This window comes from Symphalangus syndactylus, chromosome 14 (genome assembly GCF_028878055.3).
Source record: "Symphalangus syndactylus isolate Jambi chromosome 14, NHGRI_mSymSyn1-v2.1_pri, whole genome shotgun sequence".
Lineage (NCBI taxonomy): Eukaryota > Metazoa > Chordata > Mammalia > Primates > Hylobatidae > Symphalangus > Symphalangus syndactylus.
This window is the reverse complement of record NC_072436.2, coordinates 49,440,038-49,458,954: the sequence shown is the minus strand read 5'-3', so window position 1 is coordinate 49,458,954 and position 18,917 is coordinate 49,440,038. Positions and strand designations below refer to the sequence as shown.

The 18,917-nt window shown below is 40.0% G+C and overlaps 1 protein-coding gene across 1 annotated transcript in view; it reads left to right on the top strand.

The window, feature by feature from the left end:
- The first annotated feature begins 10,525 nt into the window (after positions 1–10,525).
- The window catches only part of SLC9A4 (solute carrier family 9 member A4), a 58,680-nt gene continuing 50,288 nt past the window's right edge, over positions 10,526–18,917 (top strand). The window contains exons 1-2 of the mRNA XM_055241817.1: positions 10,526–10,781; positions 15,612–16,075. Of these exons, the coding sequence (XP_055097792.1) occupies positions 10,526–10,781; positions 15,612–16,075 (720 nt within the window). The remainder of the gene's footprint in view (positions 10,782–15,611; positions 16,076–18,917) is intronic.

Here is an 18,917-nt window from a genome sequence, read left to right as displayed (position 1 = left end):
TCTTGAACAAAACTCAGCACTGGTTAGGCCACACCCTTGAGTCTGGAGGAGGCAGAGCCAATGTCTGGGACCCTAAATTTTGCCCCTGCCCCTGCTGTCCTATGCCTCAGAAGCCCATCTTTGTTGCTCACACAGAAAACATCCTGACTCTGATTAGAAACCTTCTTACCTGAGTAGTTCCAGTAATGACTTTGGGCCAAGAACCATGTGCACAAATTCATTTGCCTACAAAATGGCATAATCCCACACAAGTTGGTTCAATTATCAAAACATGACCTCTCTGTAAAAGACTTATTTTTTTTTTGAGACAGGGTCTCACTCTGTTGTCCAGGTTGGAGTGCAGCAGGTCAACCATGGCTCACTGTAGCCCCAACCTCCTGGGCTCAAGCAATTCCCCAATCACCCCTCCGAGGAGCTGGGACGAGCTGGGACTACAGGTGTACACCACCATGCCCTGCTTATTAAAATTGTTATTGTTAGTTTTTGTTACTAGCAGTGGTATCAAACTCCTGGGCTCAAGGGATCCTCTCACTTTGGCCTCCCAAAGTGCTTAGATTACAGGCATGAGCCACCACTCCTACCTGACCCAAGAGACTTTCAGCTTCCTTTACATCTGAGCACCCGGCAAATACCCCATGGATAGCTCCTGCCTACTAGTTGACAAGAGCCTATTACCCGCCCCCCTACTTCTAGCCTCATAAATTTCTGGAACCACACATGTGTTTCCCAGGCCTTCTTTGCCCACTGTTCACTAATTGTCTCTTATCAATCTTAGGGTTTGTTTTTGTTTTTGTTTTGTTCAGGAGCATGCTTTCATCTATGTGTCATGAAGGTGATGGAGAAGTGAAGTATTCAAGCAAAGGGAAGGATGTCTTACCAGTTACGGAAGTTCAGACTGGCAGGGAAGTATCTGGGGACAGCGTGATATTGCTAGCCCATGTTAAAGAGGTGGAGATATTTATCTTGGCCTCAACTTAAGGCACCGGGGGAAACTAAATGCGGAGGTTTAGAATCTTGCTCTCTCCTTCTGAGGCACCCTTGGCAGATTGGTTAGGTATAAAAATGCTTCCTGGCCTCTGCTTCAGTGGCCACCCAGCTGGTAGCTACAGGATCAGTTCTGCAGCAGAGCTTTCTGGGATAAGCAGTTCATTTCAATGATTTAATACAGATGGATCTTTGGAGAGTCTCTCTAGTGCGTTATCAAAAACCCTCCCTTTGCTAAAGGCTGATAATCATGAGTTTTATATCTTTAGGGGACATAAACTCTGTCTTGTAACAGAGAACAGATTTCAGAAGTTAAAAGCTAGCTGTGGAAGCATCCTGTACCAGGGATATTGGCAGATACACTTTTCTGTTTTAATAGAGTACTGAAGAAAACTCAGGTTCTGCCAATTGAGACAGCAAAGAGAACAAATTCTTTTACAGGTCACAACTAGTTTCATCACAGGGAGCCAGAGCCAGGCAATGGAAAGCTCTCGTAAAGATTTCTTCTATGGACTGAATTGTGTCCCCCTAAAATGCACATGTTGAAGCCCTACCCCCTAACCTCCAGTGTGACTGATTTTGGTGATAGGGTCTTTAGGAGGTAAAGTTAATGAGGTAACAAGGGTAGTACCCTGGACCCAAAGGATTATTGTCCTTGCAGGAAGAAACACCAGAGATCTCTCTTTCTCACACTAGCTTGCACAGAAAAAAGGCCACATGAGGACATACCAAGAAGGCAGCCATCTACAAGTCAGAAACAGAGGCCTCACCAGAAACCTAATCAGCTACCACCTTGATCTTGGACTTCCCAGCTTCCAGAATCATGAGAAAATAAATTTTTGTTGTTTAAGCCACCCAGTCTGTGGTAATTTGTTATAACAGCCTGAGCAAATTAATACAGTTCCCAAGCTTACCTGGGTGTGTGATGCTGGAGATGATATGAAGCAGGCAGAAGCCTTGAAGGAGGAATAGATTTACCTGGACTAATCATAGAAAATGGGAGTTGGCAGTGGTCACTGGCATGCGAGTTGGTTCTTTAAAGACTAATTTTGAATAAAGTTCAGCTGGCTTCCTCCACACTCATGCATGTACTCGAAGACTGAGTAAAGGAGAAAACTGCAATCTCCTCTGGTCCACAGTATCGCCCACATCTCACTGGCTTGTGTTTGTCATGTCCATTTATCTAAACTGCCTGAATATCTATCAGCAATCCTTCTGCTAACAAAAGCAGCGTCTTCCCAATGTCAGTACATGTTATCCACCTACCTTAGTGAGAATCAGTGTTCCTCGAAATCCAGTGTCATGGTCCCCCCAAGGGAATAGGAATTTAGTTGAGGAAAGAAAGAAAAGAGGGAAAACAGACCTACCAGGTATTCCTAACATAGGTGTTGTTGGTGATGGGTGATGGGTTGAGTGGGGTGGAAGTGGGAGGGGATCAGCCCTTGGAATGAAGAGCAAAGATTAGGGAAGATACAATTGCTAGCTCAGCCATTTTAGACTGGGTTCAACTAGCCCTGTGGCTCATTCTCTAAACAGTAGTGACTGGTGACAATGTGGGTAAATAGAGAAGAATGACACATTTCATTTTTAACCACCTGTCTGTCTTATTTCCACCATCCAATAAATTTAGGATGTTTTGTGGACAAGTAACTTATTAGGAAGTATTATAGGATACTAAAGGATATTAGACTTCTACCTATGTGGAGTTTATAATCACTCTGAAATAAAATGAATCTAATACTAATCTAGTATCAATTCTGTATTAAGCATTTTTCTTTCTGTTTTGTGTCATGTCACCTAATCCTCAAACATCTTTAGAATAGACATCATTATCATCATCATCATCATCATCATCATCGTGGATAAAATAGCTGAGACTGAAAGAGGTTTAAGACGTGCCCAAGTTCACATAGCTTCAAATTTTTCCCCCTTGCAAAGTTTGTATTCCCTTAGGGAAGCTGTCATAGTAGAACTGTAAGAATCTGACATTAACTTTGGTGTGAAGATCTGTCTTATTACAAAGCTTACATTCATGCCCACCCCATCCACCCACACTACACTGTAGTATTTACCCTCTCCTTCCGTATTGGGGGGGTCTCCTGGACTTGATTTTACCTTTACCAGCCCCCTCTCTTTCAATCTGAGCAGTGGAAGTTTGACTTTGGGGAGCAGAGACAGAGCTCAGCTTTCTGTCCTGAAAGCAGGGTCATAGCTTTTGACTTCTCTCCAGCTTAAGATGTAGGCTTTCAATTTAGGGGTATGATATACCAGAACTTGATCCAGGCCATCCAGCTTAATTGCTAGCTATGGTCTTGGAAAGCAAATCATCTTTCTGGACAGCATTGACCAATTCTCATCACTACTCTTTTTCATTCTTCTTCCTAAAAAAGAATATAAATTTGAGCCCTGACAAAGTATCAAGAATTCAGGGGCAAGCAACAGATACTTTAGTCTCAGAGTGCTACACAAATACTTTCTGGTAAAGTCAACTATGACCACACATTATGAGAAGGAAGAAAAGGTGTGCTGATTATTTTGTTGAAAACTATTCCTGGAGAGAGATGACTTTCTAATTCATCATGTGTAAAATATGGTGTCAGTTCTGCTTTTTTTTTTTTTCCTTTGGAGCTTCTCTAAAACAAAAGTTGCCTCTAGAAAACTGAGGGTAAAAAGAGAAGAACGTTCCCTAAGCTCCTCTTCTGGCTGTGCACAGCTGAAACCCTGGGGGATGGGAGATTCTCTTGCCATGTATACCACCCTCAATTAGTCCCATGAAGGAACACAGGATATAGCAACCTAGATTATAAGGCATCCACTGGGGAGAGGATGTCTGGCAGTTCCTTCCCTGCCACTGGGCTCTATGTGTGAGCGGGTTTCTATGAACAGATGACAAGAACCACAGGGATTCTTGGGACTGGCACCAAAAAGGGGTCAGGAAGGCAGGTCAGAGAAGGTCAAGTTTCTACAACCAATATAGTTATCTGAATAATTAGATCAAAACTGTCAGGTATCCAATAGCTTGCTGCTGACCTAAAATTCCAGGATGGTACTTTTAACTGTCTGCTTTGCAAATGAAAACTGTTTATATTTTCCCTTCACCATCACAAGTATAAACACGAAAGTGCACAGCACCCCGCGATACTCTGGTGTACCTGTGAATGGATCTTTTTTGAGAAATTAAATGAACTGATAATTATTATTTGGATCATATTACCATGTAGACATATCAAGATGAATTTGGTTTCAATTAACTACGAGGCTCCAACTATAAGGCTCCCTCTTATCAATTGCCCTGACCCTTCATAAATGTCTGCATCCTCTTTCTAGTCAGAGAAACCTGCACAACACAAGTGTGTTATTTTAATATCACATCCTCTTCCTGAGGCATCTTTTTCATTCCTGTTATTCCCAGGATAGATGACAGCACATTCTGCACATCATCTGAATGAATGGAAGTCCTGCTCATTTCCATTTCATCCTCTCCCTGCTTTTTATTACTTAGTGTTTGCTATGTGCCAGACACTATTGTAGCACCCTATGGATAATAACTCATTTAATTAATTATATTAATTTTTATTAATTTGATCTTCATTCTTTTGTAAGCGGACATCAGGTTTTCCAGCACCATTTGTTGAAAAGGGTATTCTTTATATATAGAATTGTTCTGACACACTTGTCAGAAATCAATTGACCATAAGGGAAAAGGATTTCTGGACTATCCATCCTGTTCTATTGCTCTCTATGTCCATTCTTATGCCAGAATCTCATTATTTTGATTATTCTAGTTTTGTAGTAAGTTTTGAATTTGGGAAGTATCAATTTTCTAAATTTGATCTTCTTTTAATAAATTTGTACATATTCCTTATGAATATCAGGACGAGCTTGTCAATTTCTGAAAAAGGAAAAAAAGACACGATTTTGGTAGAGATAGTGTTGAATCTGTAGTTCTTTTTAAATTATGATTGTACTTTAAGTTCTGGAGTACATGTGCAGAACATGCGGGTTTGTAACATAGGTATACACGTGCCATGGTGGTTTGCTGCACCCATCAAACCATCAACTACATTAGGTATTTCTTCTAATGTTATACCTCCCCTAGCCCCCCATCCCCGACAGGCCCCAGTGTGTGATGCTCCCCTCCCTATGTCCATGTGTTCTCATTGTTCAACTCCCATGTATGAGTGAGAACGTGTGGTGTTTGATTTTCTATTCTTGTGATAGGTTGCTGAGAATGATGGTTTCCAGCTTCATCCATGTCCCTGCAAAGGATATCAACTCATCCTTTTTTATGGCTACATAGTATTCCATGGTGTATATGCGCCACGTTTTCTTTATCCAGTCTATTATTGGTGGACATCTGGGTTGGTTCCAAATCTTTGCTGTTGTCAATAGTGCCACAATAAACATATACGTGCATGTGTCTTTATAGTAGAATGATTTATAAACCTTTGGGTATATACCCAGTAATGGCATTGCTGGGTCAAATAGTATTTCTAGTTCTAGAGCCTTGAGGAATCGCCACATTGTCTTCCACAATGGTTGAACTAATTTACACTCCCACCAACAGTGTAAAAGCATTCCTATTTCTCCACATCTTCTCCAGCATCTGTTGTTTCCTGACTTTTTCATGATTGCCATTCTTACTGGCATGAGATGTATCTTGTCGTGGTTTTGGTTTGCATTTCTTTAATTACCAGTGATGATGAGCATTTTTTCTTATGTCTGTTGGCTGCATAAATGTCTTCTTTTGAGAAGTGTTTGTTCATATCCTTTGCCCACTTTTTGATGGGGTTGTTTGTTTTTTGTCCTGTAAATTTAAGTTTTTTGTAGATAGTTCATTTTTGAGACTGTCACCTACATAACAATATTAAGTCTTCTGATGCATGAACAGAGGTATCTTTCCATTGATTTAGATCTTCTTTAACTACGTTCAACAATTATTTTAGAATACAAGTGTGACACTTTTTTGATAAACTTATTCCCAAGAATTGTATTTTTTGATGCTATTATAAATGGCATTGTTTTCTTAATTCCATTTTGTTTTATTCATTGTCACTATAAAACACAATTTGTTTTTGCATATTGATCTCATATCCTACAAGCTTGTTGAACTCGTTTATTGTATCTAATAGTTTTTAGTCAATTATTCAGGATATTCTATTTAAATATTTTAGTGTAATCTATTTAAAAGATGATGCAAGTGGAAATAGTTTGACTTTTTTTCCTTCCGATCTGAATGCCTTTTATTTCTTTTCAATGTCTAAATGCCCTGACTAAAAGTAGCTCTAGTAGAATATTGAATGGAAGTGGCAAGAGTTTATCTCCTTGCCTTGTTCCTGTTCTTTCAGGGAAATGTATTTAGTCTTTTCCTTTTAAGTATGATGTTGGCTGTGCATTATCATGTTGAAGAAGTTTCCTTCCATTCCTGACCTGTAGAGTGTTTTTAAAATAAAAGGTTGTTGATTTTGTCAAATGCTTTTCTCAGTCTGTTGATGGTCATGTGGTTTTGCCTTAATTCTATTGATATGCCTGTTACATGAAATAATTTTTAAATATTAAACCAACCTTGCCTTCCTTAGATAAATCCCACTTTGTATACGTAAGTTTGAATTGTTACATCTTCTTGATAGAGTGACAGTTTTCTTTTTCTTAAATGTCCCTCTTTATCTCTAGTAACATTTGTTATTTTAAAGCCTATTTTGTCAGTGTAAAGCCACTCAAGCTCTCTTAGCTTAGTGTTTGTGTAATATCTCTTTTCTCATTTTTTTTTTACTTTCAACCTACTGGTATCTTTGAAACTAAAATATGACTTCTATAGACAGTATGTAGTCCATAATTTTTTTCTGCCTAAAAACTGGATATTTTAGATGATATCTTGTAGCAATTCTTGATGCTGCTTTCTCCCCCTCCCCCAACTCCAGGGCTTGTGTTGCTTAATTGTTCGCTGTTTGTTTAGTGGCTTGGCTGGACTATATCAGCAAAGTCTATTTCCCTGTGCAGCTTTTTGTACTCATCCTCAGCCAGTGAAGCCTGGGGCATGGTTACAATACCCCTAAGCCCTTTCTCCCTTCCCCCAGAATAACAATGGTTTTAGCAGGCTTCTCTGACTTTCTTTCACTGATCTATTAAGCTTCTAGCTGGTCTGTTGTATCTATTGACATCACACTCAACTGTTAGCCTCCAGTAACTGCTGGCTGAAATGGCCTATTGTTTTCAACAATGCCTTGGTTTATAAATTACTCCACAGTCTGATCCAATTAAAGTCAGGCTCCTTTGCAGGGTAATCTTTGAGACCAGTCTTTGAGACATGTTATAGACTCAGGAGAGCTCTTTTCAGCCATCTCTTTTTCTGGTTCTTCTGTTAAACTTCTAGTTGGTCTACTCTTTAACTTATTGCAATCATGGAGCTATTAGCTTTTCTTCCTTGCTCACAACCTAAATCTTCATTGTTTTTGACAGTGCCCTTAGGCTTGAACATCTCTATATTTTGTTCCAAATAAAGTTAGTCTACTTAGAGTTAGCTATAGAGTTCTCTGTTCTATAGCCTGTCTCCTCTCCTTGGCAGAACTTCTGTTCCACTACTCTGGAGATGGGGACAGAGATAGTAACCTACTTCTCTTGGAGTGATACCCCTGATGTGTGAGTGGGATGCTGGACTGGGGCAGTAGCCACTGGTCATCTTGGTTTATTTCCACTGTTGTAAAAACTCAGTTTTATGAATAAGTTGAGAGTTATCAGGGTCCAGTATTCCTAATTTGCTGTTTATGGGGTTGATTCAGTTACACTTGCCTGCAATAGAGTCTGTTCAACATATTGCTAGGATTGGGGTAGCGCAGAGTTTGGTTATGTGTGCTGACAACCTGACTTTTCTGGGTAGAAACTGTAGTCCTAAACTGGGATCTGGGATTAGAGGCAGCCCCATCCTCTTGGCTGCATTCATCCAGAATAGAGTTTTTCTCACATTGAGCTGAGGGTTGGGTAGAGAAAACAGGCCATGTCTTCAGGTCTTACCAATATTTAGAAGATTTTTTTCGATTTCTGTCTGCTCTTAGGACAATTTCCAGAGACTGGATGGTTCTTTTTGATTTTTAATGATCTCACCAGTTATAGTTGTTTCACTAGGAAGTCTATGGTGCTTCTCATGCTGTCGTTCTGGAAGAGCTCCTCCCTTCTTCCCCCTTTCCCCTCGCTTTTGCTGCCCTTAGTTTGCACCTCTCATGGAAGCTTTGTCTCACATACACTTTCTGGGGACCTTATACTAAGAAATCATTTTAGAAAGAATGTTTGGACATTGGTATGAAAGTACTGCATGAGTGGAAGTGATGCCAGTGGTTGATGAAGTGGGCTGCTACATCTTAACCTGGACCACAAGTTAGTAGACTGTTGCAGAGCTCAAGTTGTTCTCCTACCATCCTCCAAAGATTGACATTCTTACTCTGAGAGGGACTGGACTATCAGCCATCAGGTGATCATAAGGCTAAACGGGTTGCCATATACTCACAAAATTTGGAATTTTAGAGCAGGAAAGGGTTACTAGCTATAGACAGCATCTTTATTTTATAGATGAGAAAACTAAGGCTTAAACAGGTAATTTTCCAAAGCGAATCAGGTAACTAATGTCTGAGTACATAAGTCTTTTGATTCTTAGTTTTGGTCTTTCCACAAGGCACTATGTGAGACTTGCTCCCTCATTTCTTTTTCGAAAAAAAAGTACAATAAAACGCAAATAAAAATAAAACACCTATAATAAAGCAGCTTTCTATTAAAGGATATTCATATATTCTTTGAGAAAAAATAATTGACTCAATATGGGTACCCTTCTTGTAGTCCACCTGATAGTCTCATTTCAGTGACTGAATCTAGTCTATTCTGGAGTCAAACTGAAGGAAAAAGAAAAAATATTCATATGTGAACTTTTAATTCTATTGCCTCACTATGAATTTGCATCTAGGTGTTAGCCCTTCTCAACCATTCCTTTCTCAATTTCCCAGTGATGTTAGCTGAGTGTGTGTGTGTGTGTGTGTATGTGTGTGTGTTGGCTGGGGGGAAATCCCCTGCACTCACTAATATGAACTAAGAAAAAACAAAACACAAAGCATCTTGCAGTTTGATGTAAAAGAGATGTTGGGGTAGTATATGGATGATGTATTATTCTCATTTTTTACTGAGTATCAGTAATCATTGCCAAAGTGTTGTATCTTATCCTAAAAGAATAAGAAATGTAATTTAAAATGAAAACTAATATTTAAGTGTCAACTATATGCCAAATTCTTTACTTGCTTTATCTCATTTAATGTTCCTAGCTACTCAATGGGGCAGAGATTTTCCTCCCCGTTTCAGATAAGGAATTTCTGAAAGGTAATTAACTTCACCAAGGTCTCCTGGCCACAAGTAGAAGAACGAGAAGTAGGCTCATAAAAATTATCTCAAAATTCTTTCATCAACACTCTATGATGCTTCTTCTTTTCAACAACAACAAATGTTTTTTAAATGGAAAATCTGGATGTGCCATGGAGTTTTACAAATCCAGGTATTTAGGTGTATTTATGGAACTTGTTCTTTGGCTTCCTGTTTTTTAAAAATTATAGTGTAAAGTTCACAGGGATCTGGAACTTCATTCCTTCTATGAATGACTGCTCATGGAGTCTGGTAACATGCAAAAGTTTCAGTGTTTTCTACCATCCTTGTTGTTACCACCTCCTTCTTATCCTCCTTCTTCCTCATGTATAGAGACCATATAAGACAGTTTGCTGGACAATTCTGGTTTGTGCCTATAGCTTTGCATAATAATCATTATTATTATTCATTCCCCAAAGTGTCCTGGTTTAGATAATTTCATGGTCACCTTAATGTTCATAGCTGAACATGCCAAGGGTGTTGTATTGCAGGTGCCCACTAGGTGTCAGCAGTGTGACCTCCAGAGCACACTCAGAGAAAGGATTTCATTACAAAAGTCAAATCAGAGCAAATAATAAATGTAGTTCAAGAGCTACCTGAAGCCTTGGTCATTCAAAACAAATGAGAGGACAGGGGGAGGAGAGAAGGAGCAGGTGCAGATCAGGTAGCTCCTTCTTGGGATTTGATAGAGAGGGCAGGTTTCCTTTCCTCATTAGAAGGACTCCAGTGATCTGTGGAATGAGCACTACAGTATCCTTTTAAATTTTCACCCACAAGACAAAGCCAGTATGCAGTGAAATGAGGAAATGCCTTTAGGTGAAGAGATTTTTCTTCCTTTCACAAATTGCTCAAGCCATGATTGGATGGAGGTCCTCCAGGTAACTCCATGGACTTTAACAAGTCTATTGAATAACTGCGTTTGAGTTGGAAGCTGAGTTGCCTGAACAAAGATGATTTAAAGAAGATTAGAAAGTGTCTACATGCAGAGCTCAATAACACACTCGGAATCTTCTTGGGAGGACCCGCGGACTGTACCTATATTACTTTTGACCCAGGTGGGTGCAGTCACTCTCTAGAAGCCTCCCTGACTTCAGATGTGTGGCACACATCCACACAGGGGTGTAGGTAGGAGAAGCCCACAAGAATGGCTCTGCAGATGTTCGTGACTTTCAGTCCTTGGAATTCTTTGCTACTGCTAGTGGCTCTTGAGTGTTCTGAAGCATCTTCTGATTTGAATGAATCTGCAAATTCCACTGCTCAGTATGCACCTAATGCTTGGTTTGCTGCTGCTAGCTCAGAGCCAGATGAAGGGATATCTGTTTTTGAACTGGATTATGACTATGTGCAAATTCCTTACGAGGTCACTCTCTGGATACTTCTAGCATCCCTTGCAAAAATAGGTAAGTCCTTAAACACCTGGTTTGGTGAGTTATTTTTTTACATAAGAGAGTGAATGTGAAAATGCCTTATAGATAATGGGCTAAGAGGATTTTTAACTGTTACTGCTATTACATTAAAAATTCTCTTCCCTTCAGTCAAGGGAAAGTTATAACTGCATTTTACTAAGCTATTTAATACTTTGAGATTGCGCTTTGAAATTTGAGAGCATACTTCTGGGAACTGGGCTGTGTTGGTTTCTTCTCATTTCAGGGTGACAACCATGTGACATTGTTGACATGCAAAACGCTCAAATTCTATGCTTTAAAAATATACAGAATAAAGCACATAGACCTGGGCATGATGCAAGGTGGAATTTTCAGGAAGCACATAATGTTTCTTCTGTAAAATATTCTTGGCTATGTAATTGTGGGCTTCATCAATGACCTCATTGTTTATTCTTTAAAAGTAGCATGTGCTTCTTGCAAATTGACAGAAAGCAAAAAACAAGAAAACCATAGGCAACTCCTATCACTCAGTGATGGGACGTCAGGGTATATAAGATTATATCTGTCAGTAAAATATTAGTTTACACCTAAGCCAAGTGGGACCAGTGAGGCACCTCTAGTTTCCTTTGTGAAATAAAGTGAATTGAAGTTAATAGATTAAATTCCAGTCAAGGGATCTTTGTGTCAAAAACCAAAGAGGTGACTATACTCTGTGACTATTTAATCCCTAACTACACCCCCTTGTCTCTTTAAAACCAGCTTATTCTAAAGTGGAAAATTAATAAATTATCTCAAATGCTAAGCACAACGTCTCCTTTGCCTTAGCTGTAAACTTCTTATTATTTGAGTATGTAGATTGCCTTATTGAGATAGAATCAATGAAACATTTTAATTCTTATTTATGTATATGTGTATATTTTCTCTAGGATGGGTGTGTAATGCGGGTTGAGCCTTGAGGTCTGGCAGTTACCTTCGGTGTGCTTTGGCTATTCACTTAGCTCCCTCCCCATGGGTGTTGGGGACACTGGTATAGGTGTCCCCTTTAGACTCTCCTTTATAGTTGCTATTCATTTTGAGCTAGTAAAGTGTGAATATTAAATAGGAATTGTTAGTTTGAAGAAGTCTTGTGAAATTTGCTTAGTGATTAAGTTACACAAAGGGTCTGACTATATTTTTAAGAGGTATTCAAGTAAAAATGACTTTCCAAATGGATAACATTCTCAGTTCAGAGCAGTCTAACATCTTTTGTGAAATCATATGGACACGGATTGTGTTCAAGGTGATCTTACTTGGTACTTGAGTTTTCCTTTTAAAACAATATGCTAGAGATTCTGTGTTCCCTGCTCCCCACTCCACAACCTGGCTTCCTCTTCACTGAAATGGCTCAAGTCGATCTGAGTACCAGGAAACTCGTCCTGTCACTGACTGGTTGTTGCTCTGTCTATCAATAAACATCTAAATGCAAAAAGGGTGCATTTTGTCTTGGTTTTATATTTGTGTAAAACCTAGCTTGTTTTGTAGAGGCATTGTATGCACCTAGATTCATTCTGTCTAGGAACGAAGAGCACTGTGAAAATATGATTATTCATAGAACTGTTGGTTTAAATGTTCTTGATTTTCATGATGTAATTTAACATACTTTAGAAAAAAAGAGTAGGATATCAGGACATGCTTATTCAAGTACAATTTCATATTTACTAGTCTTCAAGAATTTAGATTATTTTTATATTCCATATGGACATGAGGAGTGAGGAGATAAAAAGGCCATATTTATTGAATATATACTACATGCCAAGTACTGGGCTGGTAGTTTTATGTATAAGGGCTTGTTCACTAGGGCCAAAATAATAATGATGATGATGATTTATAATTTTAACACTTAAATTCATATGGGTTTTTAAAAATTATATTATAAAATGAATCAGAATAAAATTAATAATCATTATTATGATTCATCCTTTTATTCTTCATTCTATCAAGGTACATTTTCTGAGCACTCATGAAATATGTGGAAATGGACATGGTCCCTGACCTCAAGGGACTTGGCCTAATGGGGAAGATAGGTTAACTTAGTACTTACTGCCCGTAGATACTCTGACAGAAAAACATCAAAACTCTACCCCAATCCTTTTTAAAACACCCAACTACACACTTATAAAACAAAGATAATGTAGAACAAAGATAATACGAAGCCACCTCAGACTTTGTGGTTTATCTTCTACTTCAGTTCCGCATCTTAGAACGTCACAGATGAATGTTCCTTGAATCTTTGGGAAGAACATAATTGTAGGGCGTTCTTTGACTTTCAGACAGGACTTTTAATATTTGTGTCCATTGAAGCTCTAAGGACTGAAACTGTAAATTTTAAGTGATTGACTGTATTGCCCATCATGAAAAGGAGAAGTTTTAAAATGTGAAAGGCATGTAGCATTTCCCTTTACAGGTCCCTACTTATGGATGTGTGGCCTCTTCCTGCTGCAACTGTGTAGAGAGCAGCTTGGCTTAAGGCAGGTGAATGTTGGATCCATTTCAGGAAACTGGATTCCTGGCAGCAGGGCCAAACTGGGGAGCCACAGGGCCTGAGAAAATCACGCTATGGATTCTTCCACCTCCTTTATATATTAAAAAAAGCTAAGTTTGGTTAAAATAAGCACTAACTGAAGAAGAAGGAGAAGGAAAAGGGTAAGGAGAAAGAGAAGAAGGAGGAGGTGGATAAGGAGAAGGAGAAGAAGGAAAAAAGAAGGAGAAAGAGGAAGAGAGTAAGAAGGAGAAGCAGGAGCTGGACAAAGAGAAGATGAAGGAGGAGGAGAAATAGGAGGAGAAGAAGAAAGAAGTAAAATAAAAAGGAGGAAGAGGAAATGCAGAAATAAGCAGTGATTAGAAAACGATGAGTTCATTCCTCCAGAAGAGGTGCTTACACTGACCCTGAAGCCAAATGAAAGTGGGCATGATATTCCTTGGTGATAATTATACCCTGTTGTGTTTACTTGCTTACTTATAGTGAATGGAGAAGTGCAAAGCCATGGTCAGGGAAGTTCATACCATCTTTGAATGTGTGAATCTAACAATTCCCAAGGAGACATTTGCTGGCTCCCCATGGCCTGTGGCTGGAAGTCCACCGCCTTCCTTAGGTTTGAATTCAAGATCTTCCATTATTTGTTTCAAAATCATTTTCCAAGTCTTCTCCTGACACTTTTCCCAATTCAAAGATTGCTCCAGCCAGGTGAATCCCCTCAATGAATGTCAAAGATAGCTGGCTAGGCCATTTCTTCCTCTCTTCTTTCAGTCTTGATGTCCTCCCCACCTAAAATCTTTCCCAATCTGTTACCCAAATATGAAAATCCTCGTCATTCTCCAACAACTTGTTGAATTTCTTCTCATGAAAAACCTTCTCTGATAAACATTTAACTGTTTATTCATTCATTTATACACTTACACATGCTTTCAGCAAATAGGCCAGCTGTTGTGGACAAGATACTGTGCTAAGCATTTGGGGAGATATGAAGATGTAAATCATTCTGCCCTAGTCTGGGGAGTTTCCACATTAACAGGAGACATGAATCATGCACAAAAAATAGTAGACAGGGATTATCGTTACTAGACAGAGTCAGATAAAATGTTTTATTATTATAATTCAGAGGGAGATATGAACTCAAGAAGAAGCTAGGGAAAGCTAAGCCTCAAAGGATGAGCAGGACTTAAAGGGACCAAGGAAAAGGACAATCCAAGCAGTGACAATAGAATGAGAAGACAAGAAAGAGGCCTGCAGAGTGACAAGGCCCTTTGGCTGAATGCAGGCTATGTAAAGATAGTGCAGAGTGTATGGGAGACAGACTTGGAGAGAGCCCCTTGGTGATCTGCTGAGCTCTGATCTCTCACCATGTTTGTTGATACGTTCAATATACCCTTCATTATATACTTACATGTCATCTTATTTGTTCATGTCTTGTTTCTAAAACTTTATCAATAGTGAGAATTGCAGTTGTCTACCTCTTTGGTCTTCCACCTGGCGGTACTTAACGTAGTCTTTGCACAACTAATACCCTTGGTTTACAATCCAGAAGTTGCTTTGTGTGCCTTCAGAATCTAAGGTGGGAATTGGGACAATCAGAGACCCATGGTGTAGAAAAATCATCTGGCAGTAGAGTGTGGTGAGATTGGATGTCAAGAAGACAATGCAATCATTAGGATGAGAAATGGGGAGATCCTAAATAAAGGCAGTGGCCAAAGAAATGGAGAGGAGGGGATAGATTTTAGGTGTAGCAAATGAGAGTCATGACATAAGAAATAAATACAGAGCGGATTGCATGAAGGGTCACTCATGAGAATGCGACCTGATGTCCCTCTTCAGTGGCTGACCAGATAGCAATGTCATTGGTTAAACACAGGAGACAAAATAAAGGACTTTTAATTTTTGTGTGTGTGTTTGGTGAAGAGGGAAATGAGGTCAGATAAGTTTGGAACAAGCTGAGGTTTTGGTGACTATGACAGATTCTGCATGAGCTTGAAAGCTGGGCTTGCATGAGTGCAAAAGTTTCACCCTCGTTTCTCGTTTTCCCTCATGCACCCTCGCAGGTCCCTGTAAGATGGGAAAGCAGGAATGAGGATGGGAGAGGGGGCAGCTGGCTGAGAATGATTCTGTGACCTGCACTGAGCTGGGCATGTTACCTACTGATCTTATTGGCGACCCTCATGACACTACCAGTTCCTGCTACAGATGGGACGCTGAGGCTGAGATGCCAGCCAGCTTGTACATGGTCCTGTCTGCTTGACTTTAAAAGACCTCAGGTACACCCAGACCGTTTAGTTTGCAAACACCTAACTGTGCTCTCCGCTGTTCCGCAGGCTTCCACCTCTACCACAGGCTGCCGGGCCTCATGCCAGAGAGCTGCCTCCTCATCCTGGTGGGTGCGCTGGTGGGCGGCATCATCTTCGGCACCGACCACAAATCGCCTCCGGTTATGGACTCTAGCATCTACTTCCTGTATCTCCTGCCGCCCATCGTTCTGGAGGGCGGCTACTTCATGCCCACCCGGCCCTTCTTTGAGAACATCGGCTCCATCCTGTGGTGGGCAGTACTGGGGGCCCTGATCAACGCCTTGGGCATTGGCCTCTCCCTCTACTTCATCTGCCAGGTGAAGGCCTTTGGCCTGGAAGACGTCAACCTGCTGCAGAACCTGCTGTTCGGCAGCCTGATCTCCGCCGTGGACCCCGTGGCCGTGCTGGCCGTGTTTGAGGAAGCGCGTGTGAACGAGCAGCTCTACATGACGATCTTTGGGGAGGCCCTGCTCAATGATGGCATTACTGTGGTGAGATGCCATGTGCCCACCCGGCTGCCGGGGGAGATGAGGGTTCGGGGTGGGGCTGGGGACCGGAGGCTTTGCAGAGGGCTCCAGTATGGCTCAGGGCAGCAGGACAGGGATGAGCTTCAGCCCATGCGGTGTGGTCCGAGTTCTGGTGAATTTCCTTGGGATCTGCATTGCCTACATAATGGTTCACTCACACTGCTTGTCATTCACAAACCAACTAGTTTCTTTAAAGAGTGGAAAAGGAGAGAGCACGTATCATTCTTGAGTTAAATGTACTTTTTCACTTAGCAAACAGAAACGTTGCTAATGGCCCTTCTGGGGTTTCACGACAGCTAAAGCAGAAACTGATGTTTTTATTTTCTCTCCATCATCAGACCTCACTCTCATTCCCTTTATATGAATTTTTGTTTTGTTTTTAACATACCACATTAGATTAGGTTAAATAAAAGATAAGGGTCAGGGAAGAAATGACAACAGATTTGTGAAAATGTGTTTGTTTTTGTATCACTCAGTTGCAGGACTTATATGGAAAAAGGTGAATGTGGCGTTTTTGCTTATGAGTCTTTCTGGTGGGGAACTGAGAAGGACGTACAGGCTTGAGCAACACCCAGCATTAAGGCTCAGGGGATGTCTGTAGGCTGGGGGTGCTGGAATATTGAGAACTAGCCAGTCCCGTTGCTCAGTTTCATTAATTACTACAAACCTTCAGCAGTTGTTAGACAAGAAGACTTTTATACATACTTTTGTATACTTTTCTTATTTTAAATTTCTATCACAGCACATAAGTAATACTAGAATACATTTTCACTGTAAGAATCAGACAGTACAAACCTATACAGTATGAAACACAAAAGCTTCTGCTTGCCCTCACCTCCTCCTCTATGCAAGAGGGAACCACTTTTATCAGCTTGGCCTTTTCCCTCCTGTCTTTGTTATATGCATATATAACATTTTTGCAAATCTTTTATCATCTATGTGTGTGTGATCTGTATTTTTTAATATAAAGTGGGTGGATTTTATGTATTGCTTAGATATAACAAGTCTTTCCGTGTCTTGTTTTTTTTTTCTTTTTTTTTTGAGGTGGAGTTTCACCCTCGTTGCCCAGGCTGGAGTGCAATGATGCAACCTCGGCTCACTGCAACCGTGTCTGGCCCTCTTTCTATGTCTTTTCAGCTATTGTGTAGTATTTCATAGATTCGGTTACAGTAACTTATTTAACAGTTTCCTGATGAATGGGTCATTCGGGTTGTTTCCAATATTTCGTTCTTACAAGCAGTGTTGAAATGCATATTGAATATTCTTTTTTCTGCATGCCTCTCTCTTTGCATTCGTGTTTTATACGGTATTTTCTTAGAAGTGAAATTTCCAGTTTAAACAGTATGTACATTTAACAATTTAAAATGTGCTGCTGTTTTAATCAGTCCTGTCTGCCTCCTTGGTAAATAAGAGATTCTTACTCTAAGGTTATAGATGGCCAAACACATGACACCCAACACTGGGCAGATGAGACTGACAACAGTTTATCAGTCACCTGTACTTAATGCCAAGGGGAGGAGGATGCCACATGCACTGCAAGGCCACACAGAGGCTGCACTTGGGAACAGAATGAACAACCAGGAGCTGTGGGAGGCAGGCTTTGTAGTAACAAGAGGATGAGGTGCTCCCTGGTTCTCACAGGAGGAGGTGATCGAGTTGTTGGAATAATTTTGCAGGTTGACAGGGACCTAAGACCTTCTACTCAGGAAGAAGCAGAAACTGTGCCTGCTACCCTTGATAAGGAGGGTGGTTTGGCTGGGGGCACCTTATCCAGGGATCAGAGTGGGGAGGGAAACTTGCATGTAGACCAGCTGAGGCCCTGATAATTTTGCCAAATATCGAGGCAGTACATGATATCAAACCTTAATTCCAGGCCCTGAACCACAGCTGTCAAGATTTTCCAGAAAGCCTTTATCAGCTTATACTTCCTTAGACAGTGTATTGCACCCATATTTTCTTATATCTTTGACAAGGGACATTGTTTCCTTAATGTTTTCTAATGTCATGAGCAAAAAGGATTTCTCATGTTTGTTTTAATTTGCATGATAATATTAAGCAACTTTTCGGCAACTGCAAATCATGACTCCGTCACATGCTGTACATTGAAAGCTCATGTCCTTTCAGGGTTGACAAACTTAAAAAAATACAGGACACGAAGTTAAATTTAAATTTCAGATGAACAGTGAATACTTTTTTTTGGTATGTCATGTCCCAATTTTTATATGCAAACGTTGCGTCTTGCTCATTTTTCTTTGGGACCACTTGCTTAAAAAAAGATTTATAGAAATTCATTAAATTACCTTACCTTTAAACTTTTCAATGTCCCATAAAGACCAAATATTTTCTTCCATTCTATTATTTAAATTTTTTTAGATTATGGTATCTTTTACCCTATAGAAGTTCTAAACTTTTATATAGTGAAACCTACTAATGACTCTTTTTTCTCCTGGGTTTAATATTTTGCTTCCAGAGATTGTGTCTAACCAAAAGACATGCAAACATTCTGTTTTTAATTTTTTTCCCATTTACAATTTACTAATTCATTTGGCAAGCAAGATCTTTTTTTAAAAAAAATTTATGCAAAAATAGTACAGAGAGGAAAAGTCCCCTTTGATAAATAATCTGAGCTATACCTACGGATTTCCCGAGTGAAGGAGGCCCATACATGAAGCCAGATGTCAAATCACTTATTCATAATGAGAATCCCTAAGTTTTGAGGCAAGGCACTAGAATCATCAGGCTGGTGCATTCTACCCTTGCGGGCAAGCTTCACAAAAAGCCACATTGTCAGGAAGCTGCCCGGGGA